Genomic DNA, 17,494 nt, shown 5'->3' with positions numbered 1-17,494 from the left:
TGAAATGATATTGTCAGCACGATAACACCTTACCCAGGAGAATACAGATAAGCTGTATATTGAATTCTATTGTATTTCTTTCCTAGGTATCTCCCTGTCTCAGTGTTGTGTCCTGGCTGCTATTCCTCAATGACATAGACGTTCTGGCTGATGCCTGCTGGGCTTTGTCGTATTTATCAGATGGGCCCAATGATAAAATCCAAGCAGTAATAGACTCAGGAGTTTGCAGAAGATTAGTGGAACTATTGATGCAAGTTATTTTTTAACTCTTAATTTTAATTCTTTGGCTAGGAATGTCTTTCTTTATATCTGTTTATCGTACAATCATACTCCTGATAATTTTGAACTGCTAAATAGATGAAAAATCACTCTTTGTAGAAGCATAATGTTTTTGTAGAAACCAGTTTCCTTCCAATGTATTCCCTATCCAGTTTCTGAAGGTAGTGGCTCTCCTGGGTTCAGTTCTGCACACTGTATCGCAGCCTTCTCATGGTTGCTGCTTTTCACGTTTGTGCTTAGATCAGTGAAGTTTGGCATACTACTTTGCAAGAAGGCTTAATACGAGTACAAGTACCATTATAGATTGTTCAAATAACTTACAAATAAAATGTGTTTTCAAATCCCTATCAAAGTAACTGGTTCATGGATCAGATTCTGGAGGCTTAAGTTATTCCTTTGGCAACAAAATAATTAAACCAAACCTTGTGTTTATACACAACAGCAAAGTACCACAGATGCTGGGTTTCTGGGGAAAAAAACATGCTGGCAATACTCAGTTAAGGGCAGCATCTGTAGAAAGAAACTAACACTTCAGGGTTAGAACTTTTTCGTAGTTCTGATGTTTCAGGTCATAATGACCTTTTTTTATATTAACTGTTTCTCAAAGAATATTTGTAAGTAACCGCTTCAGACATGTTTTGACATCTCTGGAGCAGGTGGGACTTGAACCCAGGTTTTCTGGCACAGAGGTAGAGACACTGCCAGTATGGCATAATAACCCTCTGTACTACAAAATGTTCTGGTTGAGATCCAAGCCTCTTCTCTTGTTGCAGCTATTTTATAACTTTTTTGGGGGTTTTTTTGCCCCTCAAGCTTTTAACTGGCATTCACAACAGAATAGCTTCCAGAAGCGAACAGAGTTTCCTTTTAAATGAAACTTGCACCTTCTATAGATGTTATGGCATTAGTAATGGTGCAACATTACTGGTATGAAGCACTGGTTGTCATTGGGTGTATATGCCAGATTTTTTTTATCATAATAAATCAATAGGCACCAATGTTAGAAGGATTCTGAAATGCAAGAATTGTTTCAAGAGAATTAGAAGCCAGTACAGAGGAACCTCGATCATCTGAATGAGATGGGTGGGTACTATTTTGTTTGGATTATTGATTTTATTCGGTTGATCGATTCAATACCTTTCCTCTGGGGCTTGGAGTTTTCTATTAAGTCTGCTCCCTGTTCAGACTAGGCAGCAGCACACTGCATGCAAGGCCCTGCCCCACCCACCCCAACCCCATACAACACTGCCCCCCGTCCGCCCCTTCTCTGGGGCAGCGGGACTGGACACCCACAACAAGACTGTTGTTACTACTGTCTTTTTGGGGGGTGAGTCTACAAATAACGCACAAGCGCACACACACCTTTTTAATGCAACTTTTTAACAGGTTCCACCTTTGCCCTGTACAGGACAATGTTGGAAAGATTATCTGGGGAAGGGGTGTTTTGGATACATGTCTGTGTAGAACTCCAGGGAAAGTGTGGGGAGGGAGAGAGAGCGTGTGGGAGGTGAATCGTTTAGAGACTGTGCCTGCGCTCCCATCAGTCCAGGACTGTTCCCGACAGCACTTTTAATCACTGTAAACAAAACACTGTTGGACACAAGTCTTTGATATAATGTTTCTGTCTGGATCACTGTCTCCTTCGGATAATCCGATTTTCGGATAATTGGTATTCGGAAAATTGAGGGTTCCTCTGTATTTCTGTCCATTTACTAATAATGCTGAAGCGTGTGAGACAAACCCTCTAACATGTTGAATAGATAAATCAAAAAAACGTATCCTGTTCCAAAGAGAAATGAGCTCAATTTCTTTCTATTTTCAAGTTTAAGCAAGAAAGATAACCCATTTTAACTCTATTCTGCAACTGCATCTATGCAGAATGAATGCAATCTGATTTAACAAGTTGCCCTGTTTTACACCATTTCTCACCAGCTGTGTTGCAGACAATCTAATCATTTTTAATCTAAATTACATGCCATCGGGTATGGATATTGTTGAAAGTGTCAAGTTTGCATTTCAGTAATAGCTAGCTATTATTTGTCAATATCGTTACTGTCTTGTTGAAGCAGCTACACCTACTCAGCAATCTCTGCTCCCAGTTAGTGATTCCCTCCAATTCCTGTTTGTGTCAGCAAGGTAATTAAGTCAGTCTGAGTGTTTGAAAGTGAATCAATCTGTTCATTTTTAGTGGCCAGAAAATAATTTCACGTTTCTGTTTCTCGTTCATATATTGCATCACTTTTAAAGAGTTCCAACTTCTTCCTTAATCATGCTTTAAATATTAAAAATGTTCAATGTTGCACTTATGCAGATACCAGACTGGAAATGGACATGTTAGATTTTGGGAGTTCATCAAAGTTAGCTAAAACGGGCAAACATCAGTTTGTAAGAAATTTTCAGATTTTAAAGTTTTTAAAGAAGTAAAAGTTCAGCTATAATTAGTCTGACAAAAAGTACAATGGCTCACCAATAGCAGAGAACAACAAACAGGCTACTGGTGTAGAATGTGTCTGTCTTATTAAAACTGTGAAGGCAGCATCCTCCCCTTGCCTAAGCTAAGATGGTTAACTGCCATCTTATTTTTCCCCCTCCATTTGAAAGCTAGTTGTCATTCCTTTTACCACCAAAACATGCTATTTCCCCAAACGTCTTATTGATATTAGGATAATGTGGTGCTCAATAAATATTATGACTTTTTTCCTTTGCCAGTGATCTTTGTTGCACAGGAAACTAAATATGAAATACTAAAAGAATTCCACTTCAAAGGGGAACCCAATTTCCAACATGTGCCTCATTACAATTAGATTTGTTCTAACATCTGTCTGTATTACAATTCCCAGTACACATCCCTTAGAAAAACTAGTTACAACCTTTTACATAGTACAAATAAACTTTTGTGCTTTAGATGATCAGTCAGTGTCTCAGTATGAAAGCAAAACTTTAAAGCGTTTTGATTTGGTAACTTTTTTCTCCATGTGTTTTTCTAACAGGCACTGTGACTATAAGGTGATATCACCAGCTTTACGCGCAGTAGGGAACATTGTAACAGGCGATGACATACAGACTCAGGTATGTGGAGGAAAGTGAAATGAGCAAACATCAATGAAATATATTGTAGGGATAATTCAGACTTGTTAAACAAAATGTAAGCAGAATGATGAAGGGTATGAATATATCAATGAATATTGCTATTTTCATGCAATTGATAAAATGCTAAACATTATAGCACCTCTTGCACAAAAATGTTTCAGTAATAGTGACAGGTGTAATCATTTGTAATATGTTTGAATCTTTGAATTAACACTCCAATACCTTTCAGAATTTATTGCGATCCGATTAACCAATCCGAATTGAGTCCCTCAAAATAGTGGGATGTAAATGTTTAACAAGGGTTTAAAATGGGATATAACATGACTTGTTTTACAGTAAAGGCTCATATCTATGACAGGAGGCAAGTATCAGTTCATTTCAAGCAAAAGAGCTGGCAATCACAAACAGCTTTCTCTTTTTCTACTTCACTTCAGTGTTCAAATGTTTTTGAGTGACTTTAACCCCTCGACTGTTTGATTGGAGTCAGAATTCAGAGTCATCTTTCATTGCCTACTGCTCTGAACCCTCCTACGTCTTGTTCTTTTGTACCCCTTTCAAGGGTGGATACTTGGATAAATTATTGACCTTTATTGGCCTATAAAAGTTTACTTTATTTCAAGCTACGCTTTGAGGTGTTGTTTTTTATCTAAACTTTGCATTGAAAACCCTACCATCTTTAATATAATCACATGCTTTTGCGGTTTTTGTACATACTTTCTGGCCTTAGTCAATTCCTCTTACCTCATCTTCACTTCATCATCCTATCTCAAGCATCCCTCCCTGACCAGACTCGTCACTCCCGTTAACATATCCTCTTCAGTCTCAAGCTAATTCACAGAAATTTCAATGGCAGTTCTGTTCCACTGTCAGTTATTTATGAAGCTCAAGACTAGCTAGGAGAAAGTGAGGACTGGAAATCGGAGTTGAAAAATGTGGTGCTGCAAAAGCACAGCCAGTCAAACAGCATCTGAGGAGCAGGAGAGTCAACATTTCGAGCATGAGCTGTTCATCAGGAATGAAGAGCTTGTGCTCAACGTCAACTCTTCTGCTCCTCTGCTGTCTGACTGGCTGTGCTTTTCCAACACCACACTTTTCGACTCTCGATTAGCTAACAAACTATTTGTAATGGCCACTCAGTTCACCAGTTCTTTTTCCTTATCAAGGTGGTGTGTTCACTTAAGTCTAACTCTACATCAAGATTAATGAACTAACCTATTTCAGCAAGCATCTTAAGTAAGGTTAAATGAGAAAACTTGCACAGTTATGTACTGTGATTAAGTATTTGCTAGTTGCTTTGCCATGAGATTTAGTGTCAGTGGAACCCTTATTAAGATAGCCAACTTCTCCAAAAACTAATTACCTACTTAGCCTGCCTTCTATAGAAGTGAAACCTTAAGCAGTTTCAAGTAACATGAAACTTGGACAAAGGGTCAGGATAGTGCTCATTTCAAGCTGATTTGATCTATACGAAGCACGTTTCTAACATGGATTTCAAAGTGGGCAAAAGCATGTTAAAGACCTGGGACAGAGTGGGAAAGGAAGGCATACAGAAGTAGAGGGTGCATGTCAGGTTTGTTATATCCTGAAGATTATTGGAATGCTGGTACACTTGAGTTCAACTTTACAGTACCGACTGTTGTTTCATTTCACACGTTTGCATGGTCAATGAGATTTTAAAATAGTCTCTTTTTGATCTCCAATCACTTCATTCTAGTGCACCTTGGACTGAGATCAACATCCAGTCACCAAACTTAATGTCTCTGTTTATGTTCGTGCATATCTAAACCACTTGTCTTGATTTAAGTAGTATTTTACGTGAATAATTAATGATTTATTTTCTTTTTTTTGTCCCCTAGGTAATTTTAAATTGCTCTGCTTTACAGAGTTTATTGCACTTATTGAGCAGCCCTAAAGAATCAATCAAAAAGGAAGCATGTTGGACTATATCCAATATTACAGCAGGCAACAGAGCACAGATACAGGTATGCTTCAAGCTGTCGCATATATCAATTACTAAACTCTACATTTTTCTCTCTCCAGTGGTATTTGCTTTAACAATGTATATCTTCTGGTGTCAACTGCATACCATGACGAAGTTTTGTCAGATAATGGGTTATCACTTGTAGAGTTGCAAGCTTGGAAAACACCCTTCGGTCCATCTCATTCACTCCAACCAGACATCCCAATCTGACCTGATCCAATTTCCCAGCATTTGGCCCATGTATCTCTCAAACCCTATGTGTTCATATACCCATCCAGTTGCCTTTTAAATGTTAAACTTTACCTGCTTCCTTCTCCTCTGGCAGCTCATTCCATACATGCACCATCCTTTTCATGAAAAAGTTACTCAGTTTCCTTTTAAATCCCCCCCCCCCCCCCCCACCTCCCCCCTTGCGGAAAAGACCTTGTCTATGCACCCTATCCATGCTCCTCACGAATTTATAAATCTCTATAACTTCACCCCTCAGCCTCCACTCCAAGGTTACAAACCTATTCAGTCTATCGCTGTAGCTCAAACTCTCCAATTCCAGCTACATCCTTGTAAATCATTTTTGCACCTTAATGTTTAACAACATCCCTCCAATTGAAGGGTAACCAGAATTGTATGCAATATTCTAAAAGTGATCTCACCAACCTCCTGTCCAGCCATAATATGTTGTCCCAATTCCTATCCTCAATGTTCTGATGAATGAAGGCAGGCATGCCAAGCACTGCTGTCACCACCTTGTCTACCTGTGACAAATGGTGGTTCTCTAAAGTTTAAAATATTGTACTTGCATAGGAAAGGTAAGTTTATAACTTTACTGGTAGAAAAGGTTTTAAAAAGTTTTATTCAAACTTTTGTCCATAACATTTGCAGGCTGTGATAGATGCCGATATCTTCCCTGTCCTAATAACTATCCTACAGACAGCAGAATTCCGGACAAGGAAAGAAGCTGCTTGGGCCATCACCAATGCAACGTCAGGTGGAACTCCTGAACAGATCAAGTAAGACTTCATCCTGTATAGGATTTCTGATTTGGTTCATGGATGGGCATTATCTAGTATTTCAACATGTATCTGTTCTTTAAATGTCCCCTACTAATTTGCTAGGCCACCTGTCCAATTTTCATGTGGTCTGTTCTTTTTATGCCTTCTATTTGGTTTGGGATTGTCACTGCAGCTTCCTTTATACTACATATACATTTCCAATTACATCCTATACCAACTTTCAGTTTTCTTTCCTCTGCTACTGCTCAGGCTTACTGTTTTTCTTCATTTGCGTATGTCCTTTATGCTTTGGAGAATCAATTATATTTGGAGTCAACTGTTAGTTTAAGTTTTGAGTCCAGGGCGGCATTTTTCATTAGGTATCTTTGTTCTGCTCCCAAATTTTGGCAATGCCTGACCCTGATCTAGACCTGGAGAGTAAATGTTTATAAGAAGAAATGATGGACAAACATGATTTAAGGGACCAAGCATCTGAAACTGAATAAGTAAATGGAGATACAATATGTGACAAAGGAAGAGACAAATAAAATTTGTCTTTAATAAAATATATCTTTTGAAGGGGTGAATGACAATAGACATGGATTTCTATATTTACAATTTCCAAATATCCTGTTGTGTGGTTCTGTTCGCCGAGCTGGGAATTTGTGTTGCAGACATTTTGTCCCCTGTCTAGGTGACATCCTCAGTGCTTGGGAGCCTCCTGTGAAGCGTTCTGTGGTGTTTCCTCCGGCATTTATAGTGGTTTGAATCTGCAGATTTGAAGCAGCAGATTCAAACCACTATAAATGCCGGAGGAAAGATCACAGAAGCGCTTCACAGGAGGCTCCCAAGCACTGAGGATGTCACCGAGACAGGGGACGAAACGTCTGCAACACAAATTCCCAGCTCGGTGAACAGAACCACAACAACGAGCACCCGAGCTACAAATCTTTTCACAAACTTTGAATTCCAAATATTCTTTTCAGTGTGCCTTTGTCCTTCTAGGTAGTAGAGGTTGTTAGTTTGAAAGGTGCTGCCTAGGAGCCTTGGTGAGTTGCTGCAATCCATCTTGTAGATCAGTACTTCTCAACCTGTGCGATGCTTTCCACTGGTGGGATACTAAGACCATTTGGTGAGACCCCAAGGATCAGTATTCTTGCCTTTGAAATATAACCACAGGCAAAGTCATACAGCATGGAAAACAGACGCTTTGGACCAACTAGTCCATGCCAACCATGTTCCCAAACTAAACTAGTCCCACTTGCCTGCACTTGGTCCATGTCCCTCCAAACCTTTCCTGTTCCAATCTGAATGTCTTTTAAATGTTGTAACTCTGCCTGCATCTATCATTTCCTCTGGCAGTTCACTCCACAGATGAGACACTTCTTAGAAAAATAAAGTTACCTCTTAAGTCCTCCTTTTAATCTTTCTCCTCTCATCTTAAAAATAGTTTTGAATTCCCCTACCTTCAGATAAGACCCTTGGTATTCATCTTTGTATGCTCCTGATTTTATAAACCTCTATAAGGTCACTCTCAACCTCTTATGCTCCATTGGAAACAAAAAAGTCCCAGCCCATCACTATAACTCAAACCATCCATTCCTGGCAACATCCTGGTAAATCTTTTCTGAACCGTCTCCATTTTAATAATACCCTTCCTACAGCAGGACAACTAGAACTATAAACAGTACTCTAACAATGGCCTCACCAATGTCTTGTACAACTTCAACATGACATCCCAACTCCTATACTTTCTGGTCTGAGCAATGAAGACAAGTGTGCTAAATGCCACCTTAACCACTCTGTTTATCTTTGTTGCAAATTTCAAAGAGTTATGTACTTGAACTCCTCGGTCTCTGTGTTCAACAACCAGAGCCCTATCATTAATTGTGTACGTCCTACCCTTGTTTGTTTTAACAAAGTGCAATACCTTGCATTTATCTAAATTAAAATCCGTCTGCCACTCTGCCCTCTAACTCAATCGATTTAAGACTCCTCTGTAATCTTAGATAACCACCTTTACTGTCAACTACACTACCACTTTTGGTGTTGTCCGCAAACGTACTAACCATGTCTCCTGTATTTTCATCCAAATCGTTGATATAAATGACAACCAAAAATGGACCCAGTGCAGATCCTTGCACTGGTCACAGGCATCCAGTCCAAAAAGCAACTCTCACCACCTCCCTCTATCTCCCAGTATCACCTTATTAATGGCTAATTTATTGTTTTGTTTTTTTACAATATAGCAATAAAATGTATTTATTGGCAAAATCATGACAACTTTTCATGTCCTTAAAAATTTCCATTAATCACATATATAATACTCTGCATGGAAATGTAAGAGTACCTTCAGTGGAAAAGGTGGGGTTTTGTTTTCATCATGAAGTTGCAGATCTTTTGACAAAAGTTGTTGATTTATACATCAAAAGAAGGGGGTGTGGGGGGGGGGGTATTAGGTATGTTATACTATCCACTAATTATAGCGATACCGAGCACAAAAGTCATTGTTCAGGACCAATAATCTCGGTCCTAGTACATTGTAATAGGAGTTCCTCATGGTAGTCTTGTACATCCAGTGATTTTTCAATGGCTTCAATAATGACCTTCACTCCCTTATTAGGTCAGAAGGGGGAGATTTTTACTCATTGCATAATGTTCAGTTTCATGCCCAACTCCTCCAATAATGAAGCAGTCAGTATGCAGCAAGATCTGGGCAATGTTCGGGTTTGGGTTGATAAGTACCAAATTAAATTTGTGCCACTGTAGTATCCAGCAATTGCTATTTCAAACAAGAAAATTTTAACCAATTCCCTTGGATATTTAAAGGCATTACTATCACTGAATCCCCAAGCTTAAACATCTGAGGGTTAACATTGACCAGAAAGTGAACTAGACAAACCAAGAAATACTGTGGCTATAAAAACAGGTCAGAGGCTGGGAGTTCTGCAGTGTGTAACTGTCTTAACTCCCTAAGCCTATCTACCATTTATAAGCACAAGTTGACCTCTTTCTTAAATGGGTGCAGTCACAACGGCAATCTAAAGTAGAAACGATCCAGATCAAAGTAGCCGACTGACTGACTGACTTGCCTTGAAGATTCACTCCCCCCCTCCTCCAGTACAAAGTAGCAGAGCAGTGTACACCATCCACAATGTACCCTACAGGAAGTCTCCTAATCTGCTGCAAAAGTACTTTCCAACTAGAAATACAAGGCTATCAGAATAATTGAATCTCTGCCACCTGCATATTTCTCTCATGATATGCTATCTATTACAAGCTGTCCCTTTACTGTTGCTGAGTCAAAGTTCTGGGGTGCACTCTCGGAGCTGGAATTTAGACAGAGCTCTGCCTTCTGACATTTGGCTAAAAATCCAATCAGAATCTTGAAGTCCTGTCGCAAACAGTAGGAATAACCATGGAAACAAAGTGTGTACAGTAAACCTTTTACTAACCAGCACCTACAGGACAGGAGTGTGCCGATTGATGAAATCTTCCAGGTAGTCAAGGTATGCGCAATCGCAGTAAATCCTGACCAAGCAAAGCTTTGAGACATCAATTTCCCTAAAAGAAAATTAAGGAAGTATTGAAGTTTTTACAATGTAAAAACACAGTTAAGGAATAGAAAGATAATGCAGGAGTATACACATCACTGTTAGACTCTATTTACAGCATAAATGCCAAGATATACTGGTATATTTAAGGTATATCTTTGTCGTTTGTTCAAGACTGCTGACTGATAAGGTGCCAATTAAAACAAATTGCTGCATATTATTTGGATCTACTGCTTTATCAAGGCACATTGTAGGGTGGCAGGGTGACCAAAAGCCTGATGAAGTAATATTCGGCTACAATTATATTAATGCCAAAGCACTGGAAAAAGTTCTGAAGAGTCATACAAGATCAAACATTAACTCTATTTCTGTCTTCACAGATATTGTTAGAAATCTCAACACCAGGTTATAGTCCAACAGGTTTATTTTGGAAGCATTAGCTTTCGGAGCGCTGTTCCTTCATCAGGTAGCTGTGGAATAGGATCGTAACCTGGTTTTGTGATTTTTAAAATTGTACACCCTAGTCCAACACCTCCACGTCATTCATAGCTATTGCCAGACCTGGGTTTCTGCAGTGTTGTACTTCAGATTTTGAGCATCTGCAGTAGTTTGCCTTTGTATCTATTCCTTGTCCTATTTCTTTTTTTTTTCCCTGTGCGGTTGTATATTAAAATGAGATAGCAAGACCAAGTTTAGGTCATGTTTGATAATGTATTGAACTTGCGTTGTCCCATATCATTTCTTAACTTAAGTTTAGCTTAACTTCAAATATTACAAACTTAGTTGTGAAATGCAATCGCTGTTTCCATTTTACACAGAATAAGGTACTAAAAGGAGCAGATGTATGATAGTTCATCTGTTTTGATATTGGTTATTGATTGGGGCATTAGGATAGCTAACTGAAAATGTTTAACATCTACCTGGTCATCTAACAGGACCTTGGTTTAACATGCCATTCATATGCCATTACCTCTAATAATGCAAAACTTCTCAAATACTGTACTAAAATGTTAGCCTAGATTGTACCCTTTTTAAGCCTTGTAGGAAATAGAGTAGACAGATTGTAGTCTGTTCATAGAACTCGCTATGAATGCTTTCAAAATATAGCCTGGATCCAGTTATGAGATCCTTTTTCAGGTGCTAATTAAATTAATGATTTAACATTGACTCATCTGTTGATGACCAGGGTGGAGAATAGACTCATGGAAGGTGGGGATGGGGGGAGGGTCGTGCGGTGCAGTGGCAGTATCTGAACCTCTGAGCCAGGAGGCCTAGGTTCAAGTTCTACCTGCTCTAGAGGTGTGTGTGTGATTGCATCTATGAGCAGGTTGATTGGGTAATATTTTTGTTTGAGTCTCGCGTTGTTTTCCCAAGAAATGTGTACTCTGAGTATATGAAAGCTTCAATGTCACGCGGGTATGTGATACAAGACTCTCATTTTTCAAGGAAATCTGGACTGTGCATCCTAGTCATGAACCTGTAAATTATCAAATAATACAGAGCTTGTAACAGTATTTTACATGTATCAATCTATTACGTTTTTGCCCCTTCTATAATCTTCCTCAGATATATAGTGGAATTGGGCTGCATTAAACCATTATGCGACTTGCTGACTGTTATGGATGCAAAGATCGTTCAAGTGTCATTGAATGGTTTGGAGAATATCCTTAGACTGGGTGAGCAAGAAGCTAAACAAAATGGAACAGGAATAAATCCATACTGTGCTCTAATAGAAGAGGCCTATGGTGAGCTGATAAGAATTATTCAAGTTCTTATGTGTTTAGTTAACAGAAAATAAGTTGCATAGACGCTTGCTGCTTTTTTTGTGTGTAATTACAGGAAGTGCATTGAAATGTTTCATAATCATAGAGATGTATAGCACGGAAACAGACCCTTTGGTCCAACCCGTCCATGCCAACCAGATATCCCAACCCAGTCGAGTCCTACCTGCCAGCACCTGGCCCATATCTCTCCAAACCCCTCCTATTCATATACCCATCCAAATGCCTCTTAAATATTGCAATTGCACCAGCCTCCATCACTTCCTCTGGCAGCTCATTCCATACATCTTTCCCCTCTCAGCCTAAAACCTATGCCCTCTGGTTCTGGACTCCCCAACCCCAGGGAAAAGACTCTGCCTATTTACCCTATCCATGCCCCTCATAATTTTGTAAACCTGTAGAAGGTCACCCCTCAGCCTCAGACACTCCATGGAAAACAGCCCCAGCCTGTTCAGCCTCTCCCTATAGCTCAAATCCTCCAATCATGACGACATCCTTGTAAATCTTTTCTGGACCCTTTCAAGTTTCACAACATCTTTCGGATAGGAAGGAGACCAGAATTGCATGCAGTATTCCAACAGTGGTCTAACCAATGTTCTGTACAGCCGCAATGTGACCTCCCAACTCCTGTACTCAACACTCTGACCAATAAAGGAAAGCATACCAAACGCCGTCTTCACTATCCTATCTACCTGCGACTCCACTTTCAAGGAGCAATGAATCTGCACTCCAAGGTCTCTTTGTTCAGCAACACTCCCTAGGACCTTTCCATTAAGTGTACAAGTCCTGCTAAGATTTGCTTTCCCAAAATGCAGCACCTCTCATTTATCTGAATTAAACTCCATTTGCCACTTCTCAGCCCATTGGCCCATCTGGTCAAGATCCTGTTGTAATCTGAGGTAACCTTCGCTGTCCAGTACACCGCCAATTTTGGTGTCATCTGCAAACTTACTAACTGTACCTCTTATGCTCGCATCCAAATCATTTCTATAAATGGCAAAAAGTAGAGGACCCAGCACTGATCCTTGTGGCACTCCACTGGTCACAGGCCTCCAGTCTGAAAAACAACCCTCTGCCACCACCCTCTGTCATCTACCTTTTGAGCCAGTTCTGTACCCAAATGGCTAATTTTCATCAGATTAAAATATTCATTATGTTTAGGATAGTACCCCTGCACTTGTATTAAAGCAACTGAAAATAAGTTTCTCGCAAATAAACATCATTACTGAATGTCTTATTCTCTGCCTGTAAGCAACCAAATTTTAAGTCGACTGAAATTCATAAAATATGATTATCATCTTACTAATTTAGTTTTGTGTATTCTATTCCATTTCAATGGAAACTATGAAGTGGTACTTTCATTAATTAAATATGGCAAAGAAACTTGGTATTCTTGTAGCAAAGGTTGAGTAATTTTGTTCATCACAGGAAAGCTGCTTTAAATATGTGCTCTTTAAATTGCTTATGTCCCTGTGTCTTGAACCTAAAATGTACTTAACAAAAGTAGACTGGAGTTAACTGTTCCAGGTACATTTGCATGCTTTTATATATTCTGTTAAGAACTTGAGTGGCGTGCCAGAGAGAGAGTTGATCAGGCAAGAATCCATGTTGCAGTAGTATATTAGCATAGGTAGAGAATTGGCTAACTGATAGACAGAATTGGGATAAGGGGGACACTTCAGGATGGCAACCTGTACTTGGAATGCCAGAGGGATCTTTGTTGAGACTACTATTACTTACACTGTATAATAATGGATGAGGAAAGTGAAGACACCAAAAAGTAGGTGAAGTTGGCAGTCTACCAAGGAATATAGACAGGATAAATTAGATTAGATTACTTAGTGTGGAAACAGGCCCTTCGGCCCAACAAGTCCACACTGACCTGCTGAAGCGCAACCCACCCAGACCCATTCCCCTACATTTATCCCTTCACCTAACACTCTACAGATAATTTAGCATGGCCAATTCATCTAACTTGCACATTTTTGGACTGTGGGAGGAAACTAGAGCTCCTGGAGGAAACCCATGCAGACACTGGGAGAATGTGCAAACGCCACACACAAATGCCTGAGGCGGGAATTGAACCCGGGTCTCTGGCGCTGAGAGGCAGTAGTGCTAACCACTGTGCCGCCCATATGAGTGGGCAAAAACTCGTCAAATGCAATATAATGTGAGAAAATGTGAGGTTATGCATTTTGGTAGGAAAAAGAAGAGCTGAATAATTAAATGGGGAAAGACCGTGGAAATCTACAGAGAATAGAGGGATTTGGAAGTCTTAGTCCATGAATCACAAAAATCTCGCATCCAAATTCAATGGGTAATAAGGAAGGCAAATGGCCTTTAAACTCTATTCCCTTTGAAATAAAGATAGGGAGATTTTGATAAAACAATACAAGACACTAGTTGAACACAGTTGGAGTATCATGAACTGTTTTGGGACTGTTATCTAAGGAAAGGTGTACTGGCAGTGGAGGCTGTTCAGAGAAGGTTAATTTGGCTGATACTGGATATAGAAGGACTGTCTTATGAGGAGAGATTGGGCCTGTACTTGAATTTAGAAGACTGAGAGGTAACCTTATTGAAGCTTGTAAGATTCTTTTGGCGATTTGATCGGGTGGATGCGGAAAGGTTGTTTCCCCTTGTGGAAAAGCCTAAGACTGGAGGGCATAATCTTCAAATAAGGAGTTTTACATTTCAGACAGTTGAGTTTCTTCTGAGGACCATGAATGTATGGAATTTTTTTGCAGTATGCTCTCTTTGGCTGATTTGTACTAAGTATGTTTAAGGCTGTGACTGATTTGTAATCAGTAAGGTAATGAAGAGTTGTAAGAAAAATGCAGGAAAGTGCAGTTGAAGGTTATCAGGTCAGCCATGATCATCATGAATGGTGGAGCAGAATTGGTGGGCTGAATTGTCTACTACTTTGGTTTTAAAGTAGTAATAACTAGGTCAGTATTGTATTATTAAATTTAATTTGTAATCTTATCTGTTTACTTACAGGTAACTAGACATTCACTAAAAATGTTTCTTTTTTTGAGATGTCTACTTTCACTTTATTAAGATACCTCTCTAAATAGACCACTGAATATTTTTAATCCAAAGAAGATTCTTAAGATTACATAAGCTGACTCTGCTGGTTTGTGAAACATTTCCCATTTGGATTTATGCCACTTTACTTGGGTGGAGACTTCACTTTGTAAAAGCTGCAATTTTGAAAATAATTTGTTCGAAGTTTTCTATTTGCATTCAAACACTCAAAGTTTAACGAGAAAACCTTGACTTTAACCTTTTTTTTTAAACCTGCAGGTTTGGATAAGATTGAATTCTTGCAGAGCCATGAAAACCAAGATGTTTATCAGAAAGCATTTGATCTAATAGAGCATTACTTTGGTACAGAAGAAGAGGAAGATGCCAACATTGTCCCTCAAGTCGATCTTAATCAGCAGCAATACATCTTCCAACCACATGAAGCTCAGATGGAGGGCTTCCAGCTGTAAGCACAATCACAAAGAGGACTACTGACTCCACTTAAGACACACACCTCTCCTAGGGCTGTTGGGACTGAAGTTCTTTTGGGGTTGGTGGGGTGGGGGGAGGGACACTGCACCTATCACCATGATAAAGTTGCACCTATACAGGTGAGCAATGCTAGTAAGAACTTTGCTCAATTAGCTGAATGGTTCTTATTAACAAAAGGTTGTATGTAGGTGTATAGAAAAGCACGTATTTACATACAGCACACTCTACAAAGCTACATTTGGGAACCACACAAAAAGTATATTATATATGAAGGTTGTATTCTTGTGTGTATAATAATATATGTACATAACATTCAAATAGGGGTTAGGGCAAACTCAGCAAATTTGCACCACCTGACTCTTCCATCTTAAATACTTGTATCCTTTGCTGTGGCTCTGTTCTTTCTATTGTGATGTTTAATATTGCTGATTTTTTTTTTTGTAAAAATCAAACTGGTGCAATATCAATGTAGGTTAACTAATGGACTGTCTACCCAGTAATGCCCTCCATTGAATGACTTTCATTTGCGTTATATATAGTTAATGACAAATCTATTATAAATGGAGTTGTGATCAACCCTTACGGTAGTTTGAGGGGTGCCTGGGCTTGGTGTTATGAACGTTACTTCCTGCTCCGTTTATCAATATGACAAATCGCACCAGTGACAAAATCTACTGAACTAGTTAACTTTTACTTTGTGGTAATTCTAAGCATAATGTAAAAGATCCTTTTCTAGCTTCATTTTAAAATGTTCTTGTGAAGATTAGACAAGATGTCTGTGAAAATTGGACAGATTTTTGTTGGAATTGTGAAGCAGTGAAATTTAAGTTCATATGCATAAGAATCTGTGATTGGTGAATGATATTGCATCTCTGAAAAATTTAGCAATTCAGCATTAGGAACAACTGAAACTATGCTGGCAACATAACCTGAAATGGCTGGTATACAGTAAGTCATGAAGTCATGGAGTAGAGGTTGATTCTAGAACTTATTCTGATCTCTGTATAAATTTAAAATGTTCAGTGCACTGTGTATATTAGAACCAGAAATAATTTGCTTGTTAGTTCACCTGAATTAAAATCCTCTTGCCGCTTAGGATTGTTGTTCTGGGCAATGTAACTGCCATTCTTTTCAGAACAAGGTTAAATTGAGAAACCTACCTGAGCTTTCCTTACTATGGTGTTATCTTACTAGGTAGCAGAGTGATTTAGTGAGTACAAACTGGTGAGAATGGAGGAAACTGTTTGCACTGAAAAGACATGATGAACAATCCTGGCAGAATCTCTACATGAAGGATCATCAAAATTAAGTGCCATGGTGTATTTTTCAAGAATGGTCTTTTTACAAATCTTTCATTGATGCACAATAACAACATACATCCCATTCAACTGGTCTTATCATTTCAACCTTCTAATGACCAGCCAATGTTAATTATTCAGATAATATTCAAATTGCTATGATGCAAAAAGAGACCCAAAAGCTGGCAATGTTATAATTTGTCATTGTGGACATGTAAAGAAATGGGATGGGCATTAACAACTGATTCTTTTAGTTCCCTTGCTTCTGTTACATGGCGATACAGTTGGTTAGTACAGTGTTTGTGACCACACTCTTGAGACTATGATTAATACAGATCTCCAACTTGTACTTCACTTGGTTCTTGTTCCCATTCCTTTTAGGGGTAAACTTTGCACTATTTAAGTTCTAGTTGTATAAAGGATTGATCTCTGCTATCAAAACTCTTGATCTTATAGATCTAATCACTACCTGAAACCAATTATCTTCTCCCTCAAAACATTGCTGTCTTGCACATGTTCCATGACTTTAGATGCATTGACAATTTGCTATCCAGGCCTTTCAGTCATGAAATACTAGTGTGTCTTGATGGTAATTGTTCCACTCCCTTGGTTTGGGCCAAGATTTATAACTTGGTCACATGTCACCATGCTCTTGCAAGACATGAGTTTGAATTGGTGACAGTTAAAGCTCTTGACTGTTGTGTACAACTTTTAACATTTTGAGGCAGAAGTGACCAGAATAACATAGTTGACTTAGATTTTTTGTGTTAAGTGAAGCCTGAGATTCAAGTAGCAAGTTCACTAATATCAGAGATTGAAAGTTAATGCATTATTGATAATGGCAGAATTTCAATAAGGGTTAAAGATTCTACTACAACCAATAATGCAGTGAGAGCAACAGTGTTTTTAATAAATTTTGCATTTACAAAATTAGTTGCCATACTTTCAAAGTACAGCAATGCCTTTCTTAAGGTGGTGTTTGCATCCTTCGAAGTGTGATTTT

General features: G+C 38.9%; 1 protein-coding gene across 1 annotated transcript in view; it reads left to right on the top strand.

The window, feature by feature from the left end:
- LOC122555210 (importin subunit alpha-5) overlaps window positions 1-16,289 on the top strand; it is a 68,954-nt gene extending 52,665 nt beyond the window's left edge. Inside the window, exons 9-14 of the mRNA XM_043700970.2 lie at window positions 87-250; window positions 3,270-3,348; window positions 5,226-5,351; window positions 6,230-6,357; window positions 11,460-11,638; window positions 14,981-16,289. Of these exons, the coding sequence (XP_043556905.1) occupies window positions 87-250; window positions 3,270-3,348; window positions 5,226-5,351; window positions 6,230-6,357; window positions 11,460-11,638; window positions 14,981-15,171 (867 nt within the window). The 3' untranslated portion in view covers window positions 15,172-16,289. The remainder of the gene's footprint in view (window positions 1-86; window positions 251-3,269; window positions 3,349-5,225; window positions 5,352-6,229; window positions 6,358-11,459; window positions 11,639-14,980) is intronic.
- The last annotated feature ends 1,205 nt before the right edge of the window (window positions 16,290-17,494 follow it).

Source organism: Chiloscyllium plagiosum, unplaced genomic scaffold (genome assembly GCF_037043375.1).
Source record: "Chiloscyllium plagiosum isolate Xiang-an unplaced genomic scaffold, Cpla_swu_hap1 HiC_scaffold_12, whole genome shotgun sequence".
Classification (NCBI taxonomy): Eukaryota; Metazoa; Chordata; class Chondrichthyes; order Orectolobiformes; family Hemiscylliidae; genus Chiloscyllium; species Chiloscyllium plagiosum.
This window is presented reverse-complemented; position numbering and strand designations above follow the sequence as displayed.